We start from the raw sequence: 23,211 nt of genomic DNA, 5'->3' as shown, positions 1-23,211 counted from the left end.
GCGTTTTGCTGACTGAAAACCACAACACAAAAGGCAGTTGTTATTGCATAGTTTTCTATAAAGAGGCTCTTAGTTTGAGATACGTACAGGGTATTGGAAAGTTATATTAAGCTCTGTAGTTTTACTTTTTGAAACTTAGATACTATACACATAAAAAAAACATTAAGTGTAATTGTTGAAAATAAGATCAGGAACTGAGTATTTGCATATGTACACTTGGAAAATTTTTAGTCTCCTCTTTCATTTAATCCAGGAGGACACTGAAGCCTAAAGAGTTAATGGTAAAACTGGGGCCAAAACCCAGTTTCAAAACTAATGTTCTTCCTGTTTGCAAAACATGTTGAGGAAGATCTTATTTGATTTTTAACATAACGAGTCATTTTAAGCTCTAGAAGATGAAAATTATAAAATGCTTATTTTTAAGATTATGTATATAAGCTTGCCAGTGAATTAAAATACTTAAAAAAATCTAATTATTAGATTGTCTACCCTGTCGTGCATTTATTATTTTATTTTACACTGGAGACCTATTCTCAATTAAGAGTAATGAAGTTATAGAATCTTTGTTATAAGCAAGAGATTGCTTTTCAAGAAACTCAAATATGATTCTTATCTGTGAATATTATATCTGATGAGTAGATTTGTCACTCTTGTCAGGTACGTTTTATGGGACAAAGTTGAAAGACCCATTAACAATTGCATGATGCATAGTTATATTTATCCTTGTATCTCCTAATAGTCCCCCTCTCATTATGAAATGACTTTTGTTTAGATTTTTAAAAATACATATTGTATTAATTCTTTTGCATTTGTGTTTTTTATTGAAATGTAGTATTGGTAAGTAATAACAAAAATAATATATGGATATTGGGGGTATACCTTTCGTTGTGAGCCTAGTTTGAGGCTAGAATACTATTGTAATATTAAAGAACTTGAAAGTTGCTTCTAAGTTTAGTACACTTTTACTTCACTGTATTAACTAATTTGATTATAGGCTAACTTTTTTTTTAATGATTAGTTTTGGTAATAGAGATAAAAGCAGGATCTCAATCACTAATATGTTCATTATTCTCAGCTTTCATTTTGTGATGTAAACATTTTTTCGGAATAATTGAACCTCTTCATTTTCTAATATTACCAGAGTCAAGTATAATTGTGTATCAGATTATTGATGTTTAAACATTTAATGCTTACCCAATAAGCAACCTGATTAATTTTTTAAAATTAAAAATCTTTAGAAACATACCTGCATCTTAAATTGATCACTTGCTCTAAGATTGTTAAAGTATTAACTTTGTAAATACACTTTTCAAACCATGTTTTTTAGAGATTTTGTTACTTTTAAACATACCTTTCTTTCATGAACTTTTTTGTTACTTTAGGGTTAGCCTTTTACTTACTCTTCTCTATAGATGTAAAGTTGTAACTGTCGTTTGGAGTTCAATGTCAAAATCTGTAAGCATATTGAAGCTTAAATGAGTTGCCAAGCTTGTTAGTATGAGAAAATCTGTGTAAGCTGATGTCCACATGGGGGAGTCATTTATTCCTGAATTTTATGGAAAGTCTTTGGTAATTATAGAGGGAAACCAAATAGATGAAAATAACTTTGTTTAAAAAGGAGTACCTTAAATAAATACAAATGATGTATGCAGAGAATATATATCTGTTCCACATTTGAAATATAATGCTCTTTTAAATTTAATTTTGTATCTATCAATTTGTTTAAAAATCTTAAAAACAAATAACAAAATGAAACTCTGGTTTCACTTTTGAAAATGGCTGAATTAACTGGGAGCTAAACATTAACATTTAAATAATACTTTCACCTTCTTTTAAAAGTTTTGCTTTTATTTTTCACTTTTACTTTTTTATTCTTGACCAAAAACTGGAATCATGGAACCATAAAATTTGTGTTAGAAGTGACAGTTTTTCTTAGATCTTCAGTTCTGTCTCCTCGAACTGAAGAGTAAACTACATGAGTTTTAAATGTTAACACTTTTACAATACTACTCATAAAGTTCACTCAGGCTGGGACGGAAAGACTTAGGGGTGGGGTAAGACAGGGTATCAAGGAATGGAGGAGGTGCCATGGAAGTTAACTTATAGAGGAGATGCATTAAGTGGTCAGATAGGAGGAGTAAAGGGGGAAAGGAAATGTTCTGGCCTTACACGAAGTTGAGGATGACAGAGGATGATGTGTTTGGGGAACCACAGGTAGATCAGAGTTGTAGATCTTAGCTTCGGTTGCGGAGTAAATGAGTGGTAAAAGATGAGGGGAATATATGGGGGCCAAATTCTGAAAGACTCTGCAACCACAATTAGGAATTTGAAAATTAATGTGACGACTGCAGGGATGATTGCAGGTGTTACAGAGCCAAGTTCCCTGAGTGAATTCTGGTGTTTAAAAAAACCACAAAACAGCCTCAACTTGGAGTGTGAAGAATGGATTGAAATAGGGCGATACGGGAGTCAGGACAGCTGCTAGGGGATTGTGGCATTGGTCTGGGGAAGATGCATGAGAATTTTATAAGACAGTGACAGTGAGGATAAAATGAGATAGTGTCTAGCCTTTTTGATATTTCTGCTTATTTCTACAAAAGAAACCTGATTATCCTTTGGAGTTCTCAGTAGAGAAATTTTCAGTGAGAACTTTTACATACTAGAGCGATAATAAGTGGATAAACCCAGGAAAGAAGCGTTTTATCTCCAAAGGATTTATATTCAAACGGTAACTTGAATTATGCCAATAACAACACCATTTAACCTGTTAACTATTAAAAAAAATAATAACTATTCAAAACCATTTTATAAACGTGGTCCAGTTTTTATCTCTACTTCGAGGAGGGGGAAAAAATCTTGTTTTCACTATTAAGAGTTAACTATTGGGGCGCCTGGGTGGCTCAGTCCGTTGAGTGTACGACTTCAGCTCAGGTCATGATCTCATGGTCTGAGTTTGAGCCCCGTGTCGGGCTCTGTGCTGACAGCTCAGAGCCTGGAGCCTGCTTCAGATTCTGTGTCTCCCTCTCTCTCTGACCCTGCTATGCTTATGCTCTGTCTCTCTCTCTCTGTCAAAAATAAATAAACATTAAAATTTTTTTTTTAAAGAGTTAACTATTATTTAAGTAAATGGTTTTTTTCCGGACATCTTTTAAGAGATAGAGAAAAAAGATTTTCAAGAAGAAAGATGGCTTTAACAAATGCATTAGTTTTCAGCATCACCACCACTCTTCATAAGAAGATATAGTTTAGGTTCAAAGCCTGAAGAGAAGTTAAAATTTTAAGGAAGATTTCTGAGGGGTGGATATTATTTATTTCCCATATTCAAAAGACTGGGAGATTATTAAAACAAAATGGTTCTGTAACTAGACATTAATTGGAATTTAATGTACAGAAGTTCATTCTTCTTAATCTTAATCTTTTTATGTTTTTCACTTTGCAGTTTCTTTTTTGCTTACCTATTTTATGTCAGTGACCAGGGTTGGAGGTTAAAGCCAGAAAAAAGTTGCTACGGCTCTTTTTTTTGTTGCTGTTGTTGTTTCTATGCTCAGACTTTCTCAGTTGAAAGATTTCCATGTATTAACATAATTATTTCACCATTATAGGTACTAAGATTTTTAAACATGATCAATTCTTTAATTCTTTGGCATCTGGTATTAATTTATGCCTTCAAAGAATTGACGGCAAAACTCAGGTGGGAGCAAATAGGACTCCTAGGATATGTCATCTGTTAGGGATAAAAGATCTCCTGCCTCCAAGTTCTATCAATCTCTTTTAATAACTTAAAACAAAATGAGAGTTTAGGTATGGTTTGCATTTAATGTTTAATTATGCAACTCTTTATGCCAGCGTTTTGTGGACTGCTTGTCATCTGTACATCCACTGTTTCCTTATTAAAACATGTAAGATATTTGATGCAGGGGCATAAGGTGTGGGGGGATGAGTCCCTTGGATGTCTGCATAGGTAATGGGAATGCAGCCAGTATATTTCTGCACAGTGTGAATAGTCAAAATGTTAGTGTGTGATAATAGTGGCTGTTCATGGTAATAATTGTATCATCAAGATAATGTTAATTTGTGTCCTTCTGTTTGAGGATGTGCAGTGTTTAAGGAAGCAGGGAAACATTTCAGCAGCAGTTGGATTTAGATTTCTTTTATTAAACACAGTTATCTTACAGCTACATGGAAAACTATTTTATTAAATACCTCAGGAGGATTTGTGATGGCTAGGATTTTATTATTTTACTGAGAAACAATTTAGACCAAGATTCATCCACAGTTAAGTTAATATGGAGAATGGTATGTGAAGGAGCTGATTTCCATAAGTTGATATCCAATAGCTAGGGGTCAAAGTTATAGAAATAAATGTGGAGAATAATTAATATTAGACGGAATAGAAGGGAACATGTAAGGAAAGATTAGTATACTTGTGAAAATTTTAAAAAGAATGTGTGAGAAAATAATAGGAATTAGCTGGTGGAAAATGGAATGTGTACTATTCTGATAAATATGGACTGCAGTGGCAAATTAAAATAGGTAAAGTGCCCTTGAGCAATTCACAAATCTTTTACTTTTATGCTTCATAATTTAACATCTTAAACAATGATTACTGAATAGTACTACAAAATTCTAAGTGCAAAACCTTTTGGGAAAAAGCTATTTTTTAAAAGTGTATATATTTATTTTGAGAGAAAGCCAGAGAGAGCATGAGTGGTGGAGGGGCAGAGAGCAAGAATCCCAAGCAGACTTGCATTGTCACTGTGGAGCCCGATATGGGGCTCAGTCCCACAAACTGAGATCATGACCTGAACCAAAATCAAGAGTCAGATGCTTAACCCACTGAGTCAACTAGGTGCCCCTGGGAAAAAGTTATTCTTCTTAAAGGAAGATAGGGTCTCATATAGTACCTGAAACATACAATTGACAAGTGAATGGAGCAGAAAAATTGTAGTAGTTCAAGTAGGCAGTTTTAGAGCAGACATGAATTAAAAGATAATGAGGTGCTAATGTTGAAATCACTGCGGGTTATCACTTGGAAGTGTGCTGTGTATATTATTTCCTGTATTGGAAAATCTAGTTTATGTTTCTGTTTGATTGTTTGGCACACATTTCCATCTCCCTCTCTCTAGTAACTACCTGAATGTAACTTGTAGTAACTGATTCATTCCTGTGTAGTGGAGAAAAACTTTTGGGTGGTAGGGAGTGCAGTTTGGGGGTGGGCGTAGACTGAATAGCAGAGATGGCAGCTTTCGCTGTGCCAGATTACACAAGGGACCACGCTGGGTTTGGGAAGAACTGTGGGGAATCCACCATGACACTTCTGTAGCTTTGGCATGTATGGAGAATTCATAGCTAGTGGTTAAATACAATTTGCTGACTTAGTGCTTGTGGAGGCAAAGCATTAGATTAGTGCCAAACAAAATTAAGGAAGGAACCTGAAACAGGCTTTCTCACCTCTTTAGAGTAACCATACCTGAGAGGTGAGAAATATATACAACATATTGCTTTTAAATGACAAAGTTTCACTTAGACATAATTTAAAATATATAAGCGATAACAATGATAGAGTTGATTGAGAGATATGGCAACTCATTCTTGTCTGAGCCAAAATATGTTTTTATTACCTTAAATTTTAAGTGACATTATTTTCTATGAGGATATATTTTATTTATTTATGTTTGTTTATTTCCACTTTTTTAAATTTAAATTTTACTTAACATACAGTGCAATATTGGTTTCAGATGCAGAATTCAGTGATTCATCACTTACATAAAACACCCAGTGCTCATCACAAGTTCCCTCCATAATACCCATCACCTGTCTAGCCCATTTCCCACTCTCCTCCCTCCATCAACCCATAGTTTGTTCTCTATCATTAAGAGTCTCCTCTGATTTGTTTCCCTCTTCCCCCCTTCCCATAGGTTCATCTGTTTTGTTTCTTAAATTCCACATATGAGTGAAATCATATGGTATTTGTCTTTCTCTGATTGACTTGTTTTGCTTAGCATAATATGTTCTAGTTCCATCCATGTCTGCAAATGGCAAGGTTTCATTCTTTTTGATGGATGAGTAATATTCCACTGTGCCTGTGTGTGCGTGTATGTGTATATATATCACATCTTTTTTTATCTATTCATATGATGATGTGTTTTAAAATAAAATGTGTGAAAATAGTTTACCTTAATTCAGAATCAAATTGACTATGTTTAAATGGCCCATTTATCAAGTTCCAACTATGTATTAAGTGCACTTGTTGAAAGTATGCATTCATCACATATTTACTGAACACTCTACAAAGTGGCAGCCACTTTTTTAGGAGCTGGGAACATGTATGTATCCTGGTAAACAAAACGGATTCCCTGCTTGCAGAGATACTATATTCTAATGAGATATTTCAGTTAGAGACGCTAGGAAGTGTAAAGACACTGAGGGGTGCCTGGGTGGGTGGCTCAGTTGGTTCAGTCGTCTGACACTTGATTTCGTCTCAGGTCATGATCTCATGTTTTGTGAGACCTGAGCCCCACGTTGGGCTCTGCGCTGACAGCATGGGATTGTCTCTCTCTCTGTCCCTCCCCCTTTCATGTGCACGCTGGTTCTTTCTGGCTCTCCCTCTCAAAATAAACAAATAAACATAAAAAAAAAAAAAAGACTCTGAGGAGTGAATAAACTTTAGTTTGGGGAACAGAGAGAATGAACAAGGGGAAGAGTGGAAGGAAATGAGATGAGAGAGCAAAGCAGAGGCTGGATCACTTAGGGCCTTACAGGCTAGGAAAGTAATTTGGATTTTACTTAAGTCACTGTAGGATTTTAAGCAGAAGTTATGTGGTCTGAATTGTATATGAAATTACATATAAAACATATTTAAAAAACCACTCAGTAGTAAGGAAGAAGCAGTACAGAGGCAAAAACGGAAGCTGGAGCACCGCATGTTGCAGTAATCCAGGTGAGAGATGATGGCTTGGACCACTTGCTAGCCGTGGAGGTGGTGAGACAAGGTCAGACTCAGAGTATTTTTTTGGAGGCAGTTGTGATAGCACCCACTGATACAGCCTGTGAGAGAAGTCACGGGTGATTGATTCCTAGGATTTTGGCCTAAGTAGCTTAGTGATTGGTAGATTATGGGTTTACTGAGATATGTGGGTAATGGTGCCAAATTAATTCCAAGCCTTTACCTCTAAAATGAGAAATGAGTATATCAATAGTGTCTTAAATATGTGAAATTGAAGAAAAATCATCACTTTTTTTTTTTTTAATAGGCGGAGTACGTCCAGCTTGTTACTGAACTTCGGATGACAAGAGCCATTCAGCCTCAGATCAATGCTTTTTTACAGGGCTTTCATATGTTCATTCCACCTTCTCTCATACAACTTTTCGATGAATATGAATTGGTAAGGAAAAACATCAGTTCTTTTGTTGTTATAAACCATACAAAACTCCAATTGCTGCAATTCAGAAATAATTTTGTGGTAGTGTGAATGAAATAATATATAATAAGACATTATGTTTTAATGTTCATGTTTAGAGGTTTGTTACAAGATTTGTGATTGTGCTTCTCTTGAGCTTAATAACCAGATTAATAATTCCTCAGTGTGAAACGGGGCGAAGTGGTGATAAACAAAGATGGAATACATTTTCAAAATATTTTATGTGGGAGATGTTGAAGGCCAGTCTTCTCAAAAGCGGTGTTCATATTACAGTTGACCCTGGAACAATGCGTGTTTGAACTGTGTGGCTTGAAACTTAAAATGTGGATGTGTTACAGTATATCATTGTAAATGTTTTTCTCTTCCTTTTGGTGTTCTTAGTACTATTTTCTCTAGTTTCCCTTATTCAAAGAATATGATATATAATACATACAATGTACAAAATGTGTCAATTGGTTATGTTATCAGTAAAGCCTCTGGTCAACTGTACATAATTAATAGTTAAGTTTTGGGGGAGTTCAAATGTCACATGTGGATTTTGGCTGTGTGAGGTAGTCCCTAACCCCTGCATTGTTCAAGAATCAAATGTATTTCTCCATTTTTTATTTGACCATATGAGATAAAAAATAATGATACTGACTTCCTGTACTTCCAAAAAGGAGAATTAAGAGGGTTTTTCTTATTCTATTTGTTTAGTTTTCTTTAGTTTCTCATTTGACCATATATATAATTTTATCATTCTCCTTTTAAATCTCTGTGGAGTCCTCTCTGTTGTGGCCTCCAATATCTAGTAAATGTTTTGTTTTGCTTTTTTAATTTGCGTGCCTTTTACTGTGACCTAACAGGATTTCTAATTTTATATGATTTAGTTTGCATTTTCCCTCATATCCTTTTTCTCTTTTATCATTAGTAATGAATTATTTTGAAACTTTGAGTTGTCTAACTCCTTAATAAAACACAATATTTTAAATAGAGTACAACTATTTTTTTATTTTATTTTTTAATTTTTTTTAATGTTTATTTATTTTTGAGAGAGAGAGAGAGAGAGAGAGAGAGAGAGAGAGAGAGAGAGAGCATGAGCATGGGAGGGGCAGAGAGAACACAGAATCTGAGGCAGGCTCCAGGTTCTGAGCTGTCAGCACAGAGCCTGATGTGGGGCTCAAACTTATGAACTGTGAGATCATGACCTGAGCCAAGGTCGGGCACTCAACCGACTGAGCCACCCAGGTGCCCCTGTTTTTTATTTTAAAAATTATAATTTGGAATAGCACATTTTAGATCAGTGGAGAAGTATTCTTTGTTGTTGTTGTTGTTGTTGTTGTTTTAATGTTTATTTTTGAGAGAGAGAGAGACAGAGTGTGAGGTGGGGAGAGGCACAGAGAGAGAGAGGGAGACACAGAATCCAAAGCAGGCTCCAGGCTCTGAGCTGTCAGAAAAGCTCACAAACTGTGAGACCATGACCTGAGCTGAAGTCGGACTTTAAACCGACTGAGCCACCCAGGTGTCCCTCTTTGGTTTTTATTCTTTTCCATAAAATTAGTTTTATCCTGTGCCTTTCACTTTACTGTATGAGTAAGTACACTGGTTTATACCTTTTAATTTTACATATATGACAGTATTTTCAGTTTATCATTCATAGTATATTTTAGTATAGTAGTGAACAAAATTGTGAATTAAGTTTGAAGTTGTCCATTGTGACTTAGTTTGATTAAATGTCAGTTTTGAGTTTTTGCTTACAAGATTAATAGTTTTGTTTAGTATATAGACTTGTCTAGTTTTTGCATAGCAATAAGTTATTTTTAGCATTTAAAAGCTGAGGAGTACTTATGAGCTATTATTAAACATGACTAAAATCTGACTTTTTATGTACTGTGCTTGTATTAAATTAGCTTTTATGAAGTTCAAAACAGATAATTACATTATTTTCTTGACCTGTATGTAAAAAAAAAAAAAAAAGCAACAATATAAATAATTGACAAAAACTTTGCCTCCTAATTTTTTTTTTTTTTTTTTTTTTTTTTTTTTTGAGAGAAAGAGCAAGTGAAAGAGTGTGTGTGAGTGGGGCAGGGGCAGAGGCAGAGTAGGAATCCCAAGCAGGCTCCATGCCCAGTGCCTATCATGGAGCCCAATGCATGGCTCGATCCCACGACTGAGAGTTCATGACCTGAGCTAAAGTCGAGAGTTGGACCCTTAACTGACTGAGCCACCCAGGCACCCCTTTGCCTCCTAATTTACTGATAGTGCTAAGTTTTATGAAACTTATTGATCTACAATGTACATAGAGAGGAGCACGTGCATCATAAATGTATACTTTGATGAATTTTTACAAACTGAATACACCCAGTACCCAGATTGAGAAACAGAGAAACCTCCTAGCACCTCAGATGTCTATTCCTGTCTTCTTCCTGTCATTATCCCTCTTCATGGGGAACCCATTCTTCTGACTTCTAATACCATAGATTAGGTTTCCTGTTTTTGAACTTCATATAAATGGAATAATCACCTAAAATATATCTGACTTATTCAGCTTTTTTGTGAGAATTATACATTTTGTTGCATGAAGTTGTAATTTGTTCATTTTTTTGCATTATAGTATTTCATTGTGTCTGTGTGTGTGTGTGTGCATGCGTGTGTGTGTGTAGAGAGGTCTATTTCTACTCTTGATGAACATTTGGTGGGCACTTTTCAGTTTTGGGTTATTTGAAATAGCACTACTAGGAACACTTTCATACACGACTTTAGGAGAATATATGTATGCATTCTTGGAGTGGAATTGCTGGGATACAGGTGTTCATTTTCTATTATAGTAGGTATTAGCAGATAGTTCAAGGGTGTGTGTGTCAGTTTACATTCCCACCAGTAGGTGTGAGAGTTCTGGATATTACACATCTGTGCTAGCATTTGATATTTTCTTTTTCATTTTTATCATTTTTGTGGATCAGTAGTGGTATTTCATTTCCCTGACTGATGAAGTTGAGTGTGTTTGTATGTTCATTGGCCATTTGTACTGTTTTTGAAGTTTAACTAATTTGTCCATTTTTCTATTATGTTTTCTGGTGGTTTTTTTGTTAGTGATTTATAGGATTCTTTTGGGAGTCTTTGTTATCTGTATTGTGAATGTCTTCTACTCTGGTGTCTTTTGTGAATAAAACCTTTTAGTTTTAACACAGTTTGGTTTATCACTTGGTTTTTCTTTGTTTAATGAATGGAACCTTTTTGTGTCTTTCTTTTTGTGTGTTTAAGAACATGTTTCTTATTCCAAGGTCATGAAGGTTTTTTCCTTTATTTTTCCTTTATTCCTTTATTTATTTATCTTTATTTTTCCTTTATTCCTTTATCTGTATTCCTTTATCTTTCATATTTAGGTCTGTTACTGTTAAGTTTTCTATAGTGGTTTTATATTGGGAGTTAGGTCTGGATTCCTACTCTGTGTTAGATTCTGGCTTTATTCCACTGAGCTGATTCAAATAGAGGGATTATCTGGGAAGAGCAGTGTTGTCAGCATGATCCTAATTTATGTAGTGATGAAAATTATTATTAAAATTGTAGTATTTGCCAGGCACTTTATATGTATTAACTTTAAAATTTTTTCACAACAGACCCCTGAGGTATTACTATTTCTATTTTACAGATGAGGAAAACTAAGCCAAAGAAGGTACAGAACTTGCTCCTTCATAGAGTATGTGTTAGAGCCATGCTGGGAACCCATGTTCTGTGACCTACAGCCCAGCCTGTCTTCATCAGTATTGCCAGACGGCCTCTCAGAGGCATGAGTTCTAAATGGGACTTTTAGAACCTTTGTATGACTTTATGTCTTCTATGGGAAAGGGCTATGCTACACTGGGTTAGGAAGCTCTTTTTTAAAAAGTTGGCACCAACATTTGAGCTAGATGTGCATCTGAAGTTAAAAGATACAGGTTAGATTCTAAAGTTTTAGTGATAGGAAGGTAGCTGGTAGTGTCAGTGTCCTGAACTGAGGTTGTATTCATCCACTGTGGACAGAATGCAGTTCCAAGTCAAGAGATGATTATCAGGTTCAAAAATAGTGACAACTCTGGGGCGCCTGGGTGGCTCAGTTGGTTGAGTGTCTGACTTTGGCTCAGGTAATGGTCTCGTGGTTCATGAGCTTTTTCTGACAGCTCAGAGCCTGGAGCCTGCTATGGATTCTGTGTTTCCCTCTCTCTCTGCTCCTTCCCCACTCACGCTCTCTCTCTCTCAAAAATAAACAAACATTAAAAAACAAATAGTGACAACACTGCTATCATTTATACACTTATAATACAATAACAATTGAGGGATTCCTACCAAATATCTGAGGGACTGTCCTTTCATACTGTGCTGCTTATCCATGATGGTACCAGAATATTAAAACATTGAACCATGTGAATACTAGGTAAGCTAATGGGCTGTGAACATTTGCATGACTCAGTCTCTGACCATTGGTATGGGCTATATGTGTTATACCAATTTCCAGTGGATTAATTCATTTATTTTCCCATTTTTAAAAAATGTTTATTTTGTGAGAGAGTGAGTGAGCAGGGGAGGTACAGAGAATAAGGGAGAGAAGAGAATCCTAAGCAGGCACAGCCCCATGTGGGACTTGAACCCATGAATCGTGAGATCATGACCAGAGCTGAAACCAAGAGTTGGACGTTTAACTGACTGAGCCACCCAGGCACCCCTGTCATATTTTTAAAAAGCAATAAATTATTGATTGGGATTTGAAATCTTCTTGCTTCTTTTTATTGTGGAATTACCATTTTATCTACTTGTTTTTAGTCAGTGTAATAACTTTTTTTTTGCCTAGGTGTTAAATGGGATAATAAAGATCTTTCATCTTCTTCACAAAAGTCATAATAATATATTCATGAAATGATTCAAATTTCTTGAGAGAATACAGTCCCAGTCATTTTTATTCATAATTAATAATGAAAGCATACTTGGTATTATTAAATGCTTATCTTCAGTCTAGAAGGGAAGAGGATTAAACTCTCATGGCTTGTATGAAATGTGTAAAATTCATCCCCACTCCCTTTTGGCAAGATCTGTATCAGGATTTTGGCAAGATCTGTATCAGGATCTTGCCAGGGGACAGAATTTCCCCAGATGGTTCAAATAGAAACTTTAACAAAAGGGCTACTATAGAGGTGCAGCAGTATTAAGAATAACAGCAGTAGGGTGAGGCATCCACAGACTAGCAACATGGATCGCCTTATCATCCTTAGAATTGAAGAGACAGGTGGAGGAATTATAGTAGTCCCCGCTTATCAAGAGGGAATCCGTCCCACCATCCCTAGTAGATGCCTGAAACTGGATAGAACCAAATCTTGTATAGAGTATGTTTTTTTCCTAAATCAATCTATCTATCTATCTATCTATCTATCTATCTATCTGTAAGATAAAGTTTAATTTATAAATTAGACACAGTAAGGATTACCAGCAATAATGAATAATAATAATATAATAATATTTATAACAACAATAACAATATACTATAATAAAAATTATGTGAATGTGGTCTCTCTCTCTCAAAATATCTTCTTGTGCTGTACTCATCCTTTTTCTTGTGATGACGTCAGATAAAATGCCCATGTGATGAGATGAAGTGAGGTAAATGATGTAGGCATTGTGACGTAGCGTTAGGCTACTACTGACTTTCTGACAGGATGTCAGGGGAGTCATTTGGTTCTGGACTGCGGTTGACCATGGGTAACTGAGACTATAGAAGGCGAAATTGTGGGTAAGAGTGGGGGGCTACTGTATGTGAGGACCCTGGTCCTCAGTGAGGGCCACCTGGTAGTAGCTATTATTGAGGGTCCATGGCTACCGTAAAGATGGGCTGAAGCAAGGTGGAAGCAGAAAATATCCTCACCTCTACACTCCTGCCTGTTTCCTAAGGATGGAACCCAGTCTAAAGCTGATAGGCAAGAGAACCAGTCTGTAAGGATTGGTCTCCAGGGGCACAGAATAGTACAAAGAAAGGTGGAGAATGTATTTGGATTGTTAAAATGGAGACTAACCAGAATGTCCGTCTAGTAAAAGTATTTTATAATACTATGGAAAGGAGAACTAAAACACATCCCAGAGCAGCAGTTTTCAAACTTTTTGGTTTTAGGACACGCTTACAACAAAAGTTTTGTTTATGTGGGTTATATTAATTGATATTTATTATATTTGAAATGAAAACAAAAATGTAAAATATTTTCTTAATATAGAAATAATGATCCATTACATATTAACATAAATAATATTTTGAAAATTGCATTTTCCAGGATAAAGTTAAAAATAGTGGGAAGATACCCCCAAAACCAAGAGCATGCTGTATATACTGTATGTTAGCTAACTTGACAAGAAATTATATTAAAAAAAATAAATGAAATTGATTATAAAAAGACATTTCTAGGTAGTCAGGGGGATTTATATGAACAAATATTAGATGGTTTCAAGAAGTCATGATTAATTGTATTTTACGTAACATTGCCATGTGGTTTGGTAAGGAAATTCTATTGTGGTTTTAGATGTATAATGAAATACTTAGGAATGAAATGCCATAACACCTAGGATTTCTTTAAAAATGCATAAGCAGGGGCGCCTGGGTGGCTCAGTCGGTTAGGCGTCCGACTTCAGCTCAGGTCACGATCTCGCGGTCCGTGAGTTCGAGCCCCGCGTCGGGCTCTGGGCTGATGACTCAGAGCCTGGAGCATGCTTCCGATTCTGTGTCTCCCTCTCTCTCTGCCCCTCCCCTGTTCATGCTCTGTCTCTCTCTGTCTCAAAAATAAATAAATGTTAAAAAAAAATTAAAAATAAAAATGCATAAGCAAACATGGGGGTGGAGATGCAAACAATTATGTTACGTTTGGATGGTTGTTGAAGCTAGATGATGAATTCATAGGGATTTTGTTTTGATCTCTTTTCAGTGTGTGTTTTTTTTTTTAATGTTTATTTATTTTTGAGACAGAGACAGAGCACGAGTGGGCGAGGGGCAGAGAGAGAGGGAGACACAGAATCCGAAGCAGCCCCCAGGCTCGGAGCTGTCAGCACAGAGCCTGATGCAGGGCTCCAACTCATTAATCGCGAGATCATGACCTGAGCCAAAGTCGGACACTCAACCGACTGAGCCACCCAGGCGCCCCTCAATGGTTATAATTTTTCTAATAAAAAAAATTGAAGGGGCATTTCACAAGAAAAAATAAAAAAAATTTTAAAAAGTAGTGGGAAGAGTGGCATTGTTTTGTGTTTTTGTAAGTTTATTTACTATCTGGTTAGTAGAAGACACTGGGTTTTCTCATATCTGCTTCTGCATATAATCAATTGTAATATGTTGTTTGCTTGAACTGTGTGGAGAAACTCCGGCCTCAGATATGTTGGAAAAGGGAGAACCTTGCAGACCCTGAAAAGATCTTAGAAACTCCCAAGAGTTGTCAGATACCATCTCATATTAACCTTCACTAATTTTCTTCAGAGCACACTTCTTTCCTAGTCAGATGTGTGCTCTAGGAGATGTGATTTTGAATCACATTCTGTCCATGTCTGTGACAACAAACCCTGCTGTTTGGCTTGTCAGTATTTAGTTAAATGTAGTATAGTCAGTGCCTTATCTGACTATGTAAATACATCCACTGTGAGATACGGGCTGATGGAGCCATATGGACAAGTTCTTTCCATGTTCTTTTTTCTCTTAGAAAACATAATGGTAAATATTTTTGACATTCTTCATTTCATTTTTATTTACTTAATATTTTGTTTGATGATCTTTATGTAAAAAAAAGACTGTCATTAGGAAAATTGCTTTTTCCCTTACCCTGGGGAATGCTTACGTTAAAGGGTTTGAATCATTCCAAAATAGAGTTCTTCACAGGCCTAAATCTGTTGTTTTTTCCCACATAATAACTATTTTTGTTATACCTCCTTTTTTTATATTACTCCTTTTTCATAGTGATTAGAGTTTCTTGATGATCTTTTCCTTTGCTTAACCCAGAATTTATTCAGGGCTTTGTTGTCACTTACATGTTGAGAGTATGGTCTCTTCAGAATTTAACAAATTCATAAAATAAACATAGGCATATTTACCAAAGATAATAACATTCATAAAATTGTTGCAAATGTAAACTTGCTGCATATGTGTTCATGTATTTATCGCTTCTTATGTTTTAGTGAGATATCAGTGTGGAGACATTTCCACATCTCATCAGTATTTGAGATTATCAGGATGAAGAATTCTCTCCCATGTAGTACTTGTTATTGATGACGTGCAGAAACTGTCACAAAAATAAATCAGTTTTACATGGGATTAGTTTCTAATCAAGGCAAATTTACTATTTAAATGTAATAGCTTTTTTTCTTAATGAAGATTAATGAAATACTTTTCTTCTTCCCCAAAGGAACTACTGCTCTCTGGCATGCCAGAAATTGATGTGAGCGATTGGATAAGAAATACAGAATACACAAGTGGCTATGAAAGAGAAGATCCAGTTATTCAGGTAAAATCTCTCTAGAGCCTAGAATGAAGTTAAGTTTTGCCATTTAATTTTATAAGCTTTACAGCACTATTGGATGAAAACCTACATTAATTAACAAAGTAAAAATTTTCCCTAAACTCCTCTCATGGGGATATTGCATGTGAAAGCTTTGTATGAAAGCATTTTTGATAAATGAGTTTCATAGAATAAAATATGCTTTATGAATATTGCATGTTTCTCGGGTATTAGGAAGTCTACAATTGCTCAGAAATTTGAGTTCGGTTTTTTTTTTGTCATTGTTGTTAGTGGTTTTGGGAAGTTGTGGAAGACATTACTCCAGAGGAGAGAGTTCTTCTCTTGCAGTTTGTTACTGGCAGGTAAGAAGTGTTTATATGCTAATGTGGAAAGAACTTAATGTGTTCCAATTTTAATTACTTAAACAACAAAAATGCATTATTACTTTGAATTGTCAGTTTCCACCTTCCTTTCCTGTTTTTAGTATTAAACAAAGATTTGTTTAGCTACTAAAGATAAAACATAAACTAGTGCTCAATAAATGTTTATTTACTGTATAAAAAATAAGCTGTTCCAATCAGGACTGTCAGCATATATATTGTATTTTATAATTTGGTAATCTTTTCATTCCATAGGTAAGTCAATGATAGTGCCAAATTTTTAATTTTTTTTTCAACGTTTTTTATTTATTTTTGGGACAGAGAGAGACAGAGCATGAACGGGGGAGGGGCAGAGAGAGAGGGAGACACAGAATCGGAAGCAGGCTCCAGGCTCTGAGCCATCAGCCCAGAGCCTGACGCCGGGCAGGAACTCACGGGCCGCGAGATCGTGACCTGGCTGAAGTCGGACGCTTAACTGACTGCGCCAACCAGGTGCCCCAGTGCCAAATTTTTAATATTTGTGTGTTGCTGGACAACAGACAGACACATACACCTGACATATGTAATACCCACACTCAGCAATTTTTCTACACTTCCTATCAAATTTTAAAGTCTCAAGACACATGGCCTAAAAAATAATTTGTGATACCACACTTCTTTGAAAAGTCTACTTTTGGACTGATTAAATATCATAGATACGAGAAAACTAGATGATTTTAACCTCCTTTAATTTATATTTCTGAAAGGTGGTTTAAAAAAATCTGATTTTCCTTCTTGGTATCTTAGAATTTCATCTGTGCCCTCCTGTTATTGGAAACATTGTTCATTTGTTCCATTATAAATGTACATGGTTCTTCTAAGAAAGTTGGAACACACATAAAATGAGAACAAATAAGGAAAACCACTCCCTGCCAGCAATAACTACTATAAACAATTTGATGTATTTACTTCTATTTTTTCTGCCATTTTAAAAACATAATTGTGATTATATGTCTCTATGAAATATACACGTAATTTAAAGTCCACTAGTTTTTTTTTTTTAAGTAGTCTATAACCATTATAGAAAATTTGGAAAATGAAGAATATAGATAGAAGAAAATGAGAATCCATTAAGTAATTCCACTATTCAGAGATAATACTATTAACATTTTGCTTTATTTTCTAAGTCTTTGAAAATATTTTTATTTTTTTATTTTATTTATTTATTTATTTTTTTTTAATTTTTTTTAATTTTTTTTCAACGTTTATTTATTTTGGGGACAGAGAGAGACAGAGCATGAACGGGGGAGGGGCAGAGAGAGAAGGAGACCCAGAATCGGAAACAGGCTCCAGGCTCTGAGCCATCAGCCCAGAGCCCGATGCGGGGCTCGAACTCACGGACCGCGAGATCGTGACCTGGCTGAAGTCGGACGCTTAACCGACTGCGCCACCCAGGCGCCCCTTTATTTTTTTAAATGTTTGTTTATTTTTGAGAAAGTGAGAGACAGAGCGTGAGCAGGGGAGGGGCAGAGAGAGAGGGAGACACAGAATCTGAAGCAGGCTCCAGGTTCTGAGCTGTCAGCACAGAGCCCTACACTGGGCTCGAACTCACAAATGGTAAAATCACAAATGGTAAAACTCACAAAAAGCTGAGCCGAAGTCAGATGCTTAACTAACTGAGCTACCCGGGCACCCCTATTTTCTAAGTCTTTTAACTATATAATTAGAAAAATCGTTGGAATCACATTATATGTCTATTTTTAAATGATAAATAAAACATGAATATTCAAGGGCACCTGGCTGGCTCAGTTGGGAGAGCATATGACTCTTGTTCTCGGGGTTGTAAGTTTGAGCCCTGTGTTGGGTGTCGAGATTACTTAAAAATAAAATCTTTAAAAAACACCATGAATATTCACAGATTATAGACTTAAGATATGAAAGAAAACAGAAAAAAGTTGTTTTTTTTAAAAATTCTTAATGCCAAGGAATACCCAAAGATTTAATAAAAAGTAATTTAATAAAAAGAATTTAAAAAATTTTATATTCTACGTAGGAGTGTTAGGCAATTTCAATTTAAAAAAGTCACCTCTAATATCAGTATCTGGGATTCTAGAAATTTTCCCACATACATAAATTTTTACTTTTTAAAAACATTGAAACATTGTTCTTCTTTTGTAACTTTTGAAATTAAGAATATATTATTAAAAATTGTTCTGGGAGCCACCAGCTGGGTGGCTCAGTTGGTTAAGCGTCCGACTTCAGCTCATTTCATGATCTCCTGGTTTGTGAGTTTGAGCTATTGGGCTGTCTGCTGTCAGCTTTAGAACTTCGGTCTCCGTCTCTCTGCACCTCCCCTGCTTGCATGCATGCGCTCTCTCTCTCTCTCTCTCTCTCTCTCTCTCAGAAGTAAATAAACATTAAAAAAAATTTTTTTAATGGTTCCATATATGGATCTAATTTTTTTCCTGGCTACCTCGTCTCCAATTTATGGGCCTCCCTTAATTGGTATTGTCCTCCCTTAATTGGTAATTTTCCTGCTTGTGAATAATGCTGAACAAATAAGGAATTCTTGCACTTATACATTGGTGGGCCAGTTTGATTATTTATATAGAATAAATTCTTAGAAGGGAAATTTTTGGATATGAAAGTATGTAAATTTTTATAACCTGATACATATTGTTCATTTACCCTTCAAAAAGTTATCAGTATTCATTCACATCAACAGGTAATAAGAGGGTCTGTTCCATTTACTGCATCAATACAGGGTGTAATAATTTCCGTTTTCATATAATTTATTATTTATATAATTTTTTTAAATGTTTATTTTGAGAGAGTGTGTGTATGTGCCTGCAAGCGGGGGAGGAGCAGAGAGGGAAAGAGAGAATCCCAAGCAAGCTCCACGCTGTCAGCGCAGAGGACACAGGGCTTGAACTCACAAACCATGAGACCATGATCTGGGCCGAAATCAAGAGTCAGACCCTTAACCAACAATTGAGCCACCCAGGCACCCCCTTATTTATGTAATTTTTGTGTGAATTGCCTGTCTTAAATGTATGCATTATTCTATTGTCGTTTTCAAAAATTAAGTTTTAGGGGCGCCTGGATGACTCAGTTAAGTGTCCAACTCTTGGTTTCAGCTCAGGTCATGATCTTGCCGTTCATGAGTTCAAGCCCACATCAGGGTCTTTGATCGCAGTGCAGAACCTGCTTGAGATTCTCTCTCTCTCTCTCTCTCTCTCTCTCTCTCTCTCTCTCTCTCTCTCTCTCTCTCTCCCCCTCTCTCCCACACCCTAGCCCTTGCCTTCTCTCTCTCTGCTTCCCCCTTTCCCCCCCACCCCTCTGCTGCTTGCTCTTTCTCTCTCAAAATAAATAAATAAACTTAAAAAAAAGAAAAATTCATTTTTAAATGTTCTTTATATGAGACATCAACGCTGCAAATACTTTTTCCAGTTTATTGTTTGCCATTTAATTTCATAAAGGTAAATATACAGATTTCCATGTAGTTTTAAAAAGTTATAAATTTACTTTATAACATTTATAAAATCAAATTAATTTTTTAAGTTCATTATCAATACCTTTCCTTTTGGTTTTTATAAATCCTTCCCCACTCCCAAGATTTGATATATATGTTTATCAGCATTTTTTTCTGTAACTTTTTATTTTACATTCTAATTTTTAAATCATCTGGACTTTGTTTTATGTTGTGAGGTAGAGCTCTTATTATTTTCAAAATGATTTATATTGAAGCACTATTTAATTATTATTACATCCCCTCTCCCCAAAACACACACCATGATTTGGTTGGTGTGATTTAAAGTGCAGATAAGAGTTTTCTCAAGTTTTCTGGTACTAAAAATGTCTGTTAAGTTGTGCTCTTGTAGAATAAAAACCACTTGGTGTCAGAGTGCATAATCCCAGTTCAATAGCATAATCATTGTTAGCAGTACTGAAAAGGATTGCACTGTTTATTATTTAACTGGTCATGAAGTGCAACATGTGAATCCATTTGAACTGAGGATGTGAGTAAAAAATGTGAATCCATTTGAACTGAAGGATGTGAGTAAAAAATAGAAGCCACAGAAGCTGAGGGGAACAACACAGAGCTCAGCTTCACCATCATGCTGAAGAAGCCACCTTTCAACACTGTCTACATAGAGTCCTTGTTTTGAATTCAGGCTGAGTTAAGTTCTAAGTTTTTTTAAACCTGAATTTTCTTTTATATTGGACTCAAGTATAGGTATAGCATTTGCCATTCTAAACTTTGTGTGTGTGTGTGTGTACATATATGTATATATTTTTTCCTTCAGCAGTGTTTCGAAAATTCTGCGTATCTATTTGTTTATATTTAGATATATTTCTTTCTCTACATACGTAGTATAGTTTAGTGCAACCTCAGTGAAATGTCAAATGCGTCCAATTACTAGAAGCAAAATCAGTACAAAATAATTTTTAATATTTTTATGGTGGGGCACCTGGGTGGCTCAGTTGGTTGAACATCCCACTTCGGCTCAGGTCACGATCTCACAGTTTGTGAGTTCGAGGCTCGCATTAGGCTCTGTGCTGACAGCTCGGAACCTGGAGCCTGCTTCAGATTCTGTGTCTCTCTCTCTACTGCCCCTTCCATGCTCATGCCCTGTCTCTCTCTCTGTCTCTCTCGCTCTTCCTCAAAAATAAAAAAATAAACATTAAAAAATTTTTAAAAAATATTTTTATGGTATAACATTTTGTTGGCCTATAAGACTGTCTTAATTAAATGTCTTACTCTTGTGTTTCTTACTGTTTAAGAATAATGAAAATCAGACTTAATAATTTGTGTATAAAATAGAAGTATTATGTCATTTTCATTGACTGTAATTTTATATTGTATAATCCAAGTGTCATAATACTCAAAGACCATTTCATTTATTTTTCTCATACATGCTTAAGCTGCCCAGTCATATTTGTTTGTAGTTTAGAAGAAGAGGAGTAAAGTTTCAGAGATTGTTTGTGAATATCAGTTTACAGTGTAATTTTAGTTTAGATCTTAAAATTGGGGAATCTTCTGATTTTCAAGCTTATTTTTGAAAATTTAGTGATTCGAAAAACATTAGCTCGATTATTCTGATATTGAAATACTTTGTATTAATTTGTGTAAGAAACTGTGTCAAGTCTCATTTTCTCATCCTATCCTGGTAAAGTGGTATACTTACTTTTTAAAAAATTTTTTTCAAAATTTTATGTAAATTCAAGTTAGGTAATATATAGTGTAATATTGATTTCAGGAGTAGAATTTAGTGATTCCTCACTTACATAACACCCAGTATTCAGCAGAACAAGTGCCCTCCTTAATGCCCATCACCCATTTAGCCCATCACCTGCCACCTCCCCTCCATCAACCCGCAATTTGTTCTCTATAGTTAAGAATCTCTTATGGTTAGCTTCTCTCTCGTTTTTTTGACCCCTTACCCTATGTTTATCTGTTTCATTTCATAAATTGCACAGAAGAGTGAAATCATATGGTACTTACCTTTTTCTATTCTAGCTCCATTTATGTCATTGCAAATGGCAAGATTTCATTCTTTTTTGATGGCTAAGTATTATTTATTGTATATATACCACATCTTCTTTATCCATTCATCAGCTGATGGACATTTGGGCTCTCTCTATAATTCGGCTATTGTTGATGCTGCAGCTATGAACATTGGGGTGCATGTGCCCCTTCAAATCAGTATTTTTGTATCCTTTGGGTAAATACTTAGTGGTGCAGTTGCTGGGTCATAGGGTAGTTTTATTTTTAACTTTTTTTTTTTAATTAATGCAACTATTTTCTTTTTTTTTTTTAAGTTAATTTATTTTGAGAGAGAGAGAGAGTGAATGCATGTGTAAGCAGGAGAGGAGCAATGAGAGAGGGAGAGAGAGAGAGAGAGAGAGAGAGAAAATCTCAAGCAAGCTCAATACTGTCAGCACAGAGCTCGATGCAGGGCTAGAACTCACAAACTATGAGATGCTTAACCTACTGAGTCATCCAGGTGCCCCCTCTTTTTAACTTTTTGAGGAAACTCCATAGTGTTTTCCAGAGTGGCTGCATTTGCAGTTTGCATTCCCACCAATCCCATTTCTTCGCACCCTCACCAACATCTGTTGTTTTCTGTGTTAATTTTAGCCATTCTGACAGGTGTTGTGAGGTGGTATCTTAATCATGGGTTTTTTCTTTTCTTTCTTTCTTTCTTTCTTTTTTTTTTTTTTTTGTAAGTAGGCGCCACACTGGGCATGGGCTTGAATTCAGGACTCCGAGATCAAGACCTGAGCTGAGATCAAGAGTCAGATGCTTAAGGGGGCTCCTGGGTGGCTCAGTCGGTGGTTGAGCGACTTCAACTCAGGTCATTATCTTACGGTTCATGATTTTGAGCCCCTCAACGGGCTCTCTGCTGTCAGCGCAGAGCCGGCTTTGGGTCCTCTGTCTCCTTCTCTTTCAGGCTCTCTCTCTGTCTCAAAAATAAACATTAAAAAAAGAGACACTTAACTGAGTCACCCAGCTACCCCTCATTGTGGTTTTGATGTATATTTCCCTGATGATGAATGATGTTGAACATATTTTCATGTGTCTTAACATGTTTCATGTTACCCATCTGTATGCTCTCTTTGAAAAAATATCTATTTATGTCTTCTGCCCGTTTCTTAACTGGATTAAGTGTTTTTTGGGTATTGGGTTTGATAAGTTCTTTATTGATTTTGGATACTAACCTTTATCAGATGCCATTTACAAATATCTTCTCCCATTCTGTAGGCTGCCTTTTAGTTTTGTTGATTGTTTCTTTCACTGTGCGGAAGCTTTTTATCTTGAAGTCCCAGTAGTTCATGTTTGCTTTTGTTTCCCTTGCCTCCAGCAATGCATCTAGTAAGAAGTTACTCAGCTGATGTCAAAGAGGTTGCTACCTCTGTTCTCCTCTAGGAGTTGATGGTTTCCTGTCTCACATG

The 23,211-nt window shown here is 35.7% G+C and overlaps 1 protein-coding gene across 7 annotated transcripts in view; it reads left to right on the top strand.

Moving 5' to 3' along the window:
- Positions 1-23,211, top strand: part of HACE1 (HECT domain and ankyrin repeat containing E3 ubiquitin protein ligase 1) — a 124,068-nt gene that overhangs the window by 92,918 nt on the left and 7,939 nt on the right. For 5 of the 7 annotated variants that reach the window (XM_040474271.1, XM_040474269.1, XM_040474272.1 and 2 more), the window contains 3 exons: positions 7,254-7,385; positions 15,803-15,901; positions 16,187-16,257. In XM_040474271.1, the coding sequence (XP_040330205.1) occupies positions 7,254-7,385; positions 15,803-15,901; positions 16,187-16,257 (302 nt within the window). Of the gene's footprint in view, positions 1-7,253; positions 7,386-15,802; positions 15,902-16,186; positions 16,258-22,489; positions 22,614-23,211 lie in introns of all 7 variants that reach the window. The other 2 variants (XM_040474270.1, XR_005789926.1) reach the window with 2 other exon arrangements.

This window comes from Herpailurus yagouaroundi, unplaced genomic scaffold (assembly GCF_014898765.1).
Source record: "Herpailurus yagouaroundi ecotype Mexico unplaced genomic scaffold, PumYag 139, whole genome shotgun sequence".
NCBI classification, from domain to species: domain Eukaryota; kingdom Metazoa; phylum Chordata; class Mammalia; order Carnivora; family Felidae; genus Herpailurus; species Herpailurus yagouaroundi.
The sequence above is the reverse complement of the archived record's forward strand: the minus strand, read 5'-3'. Positions and strand labels throughout refer to the sequence as shown.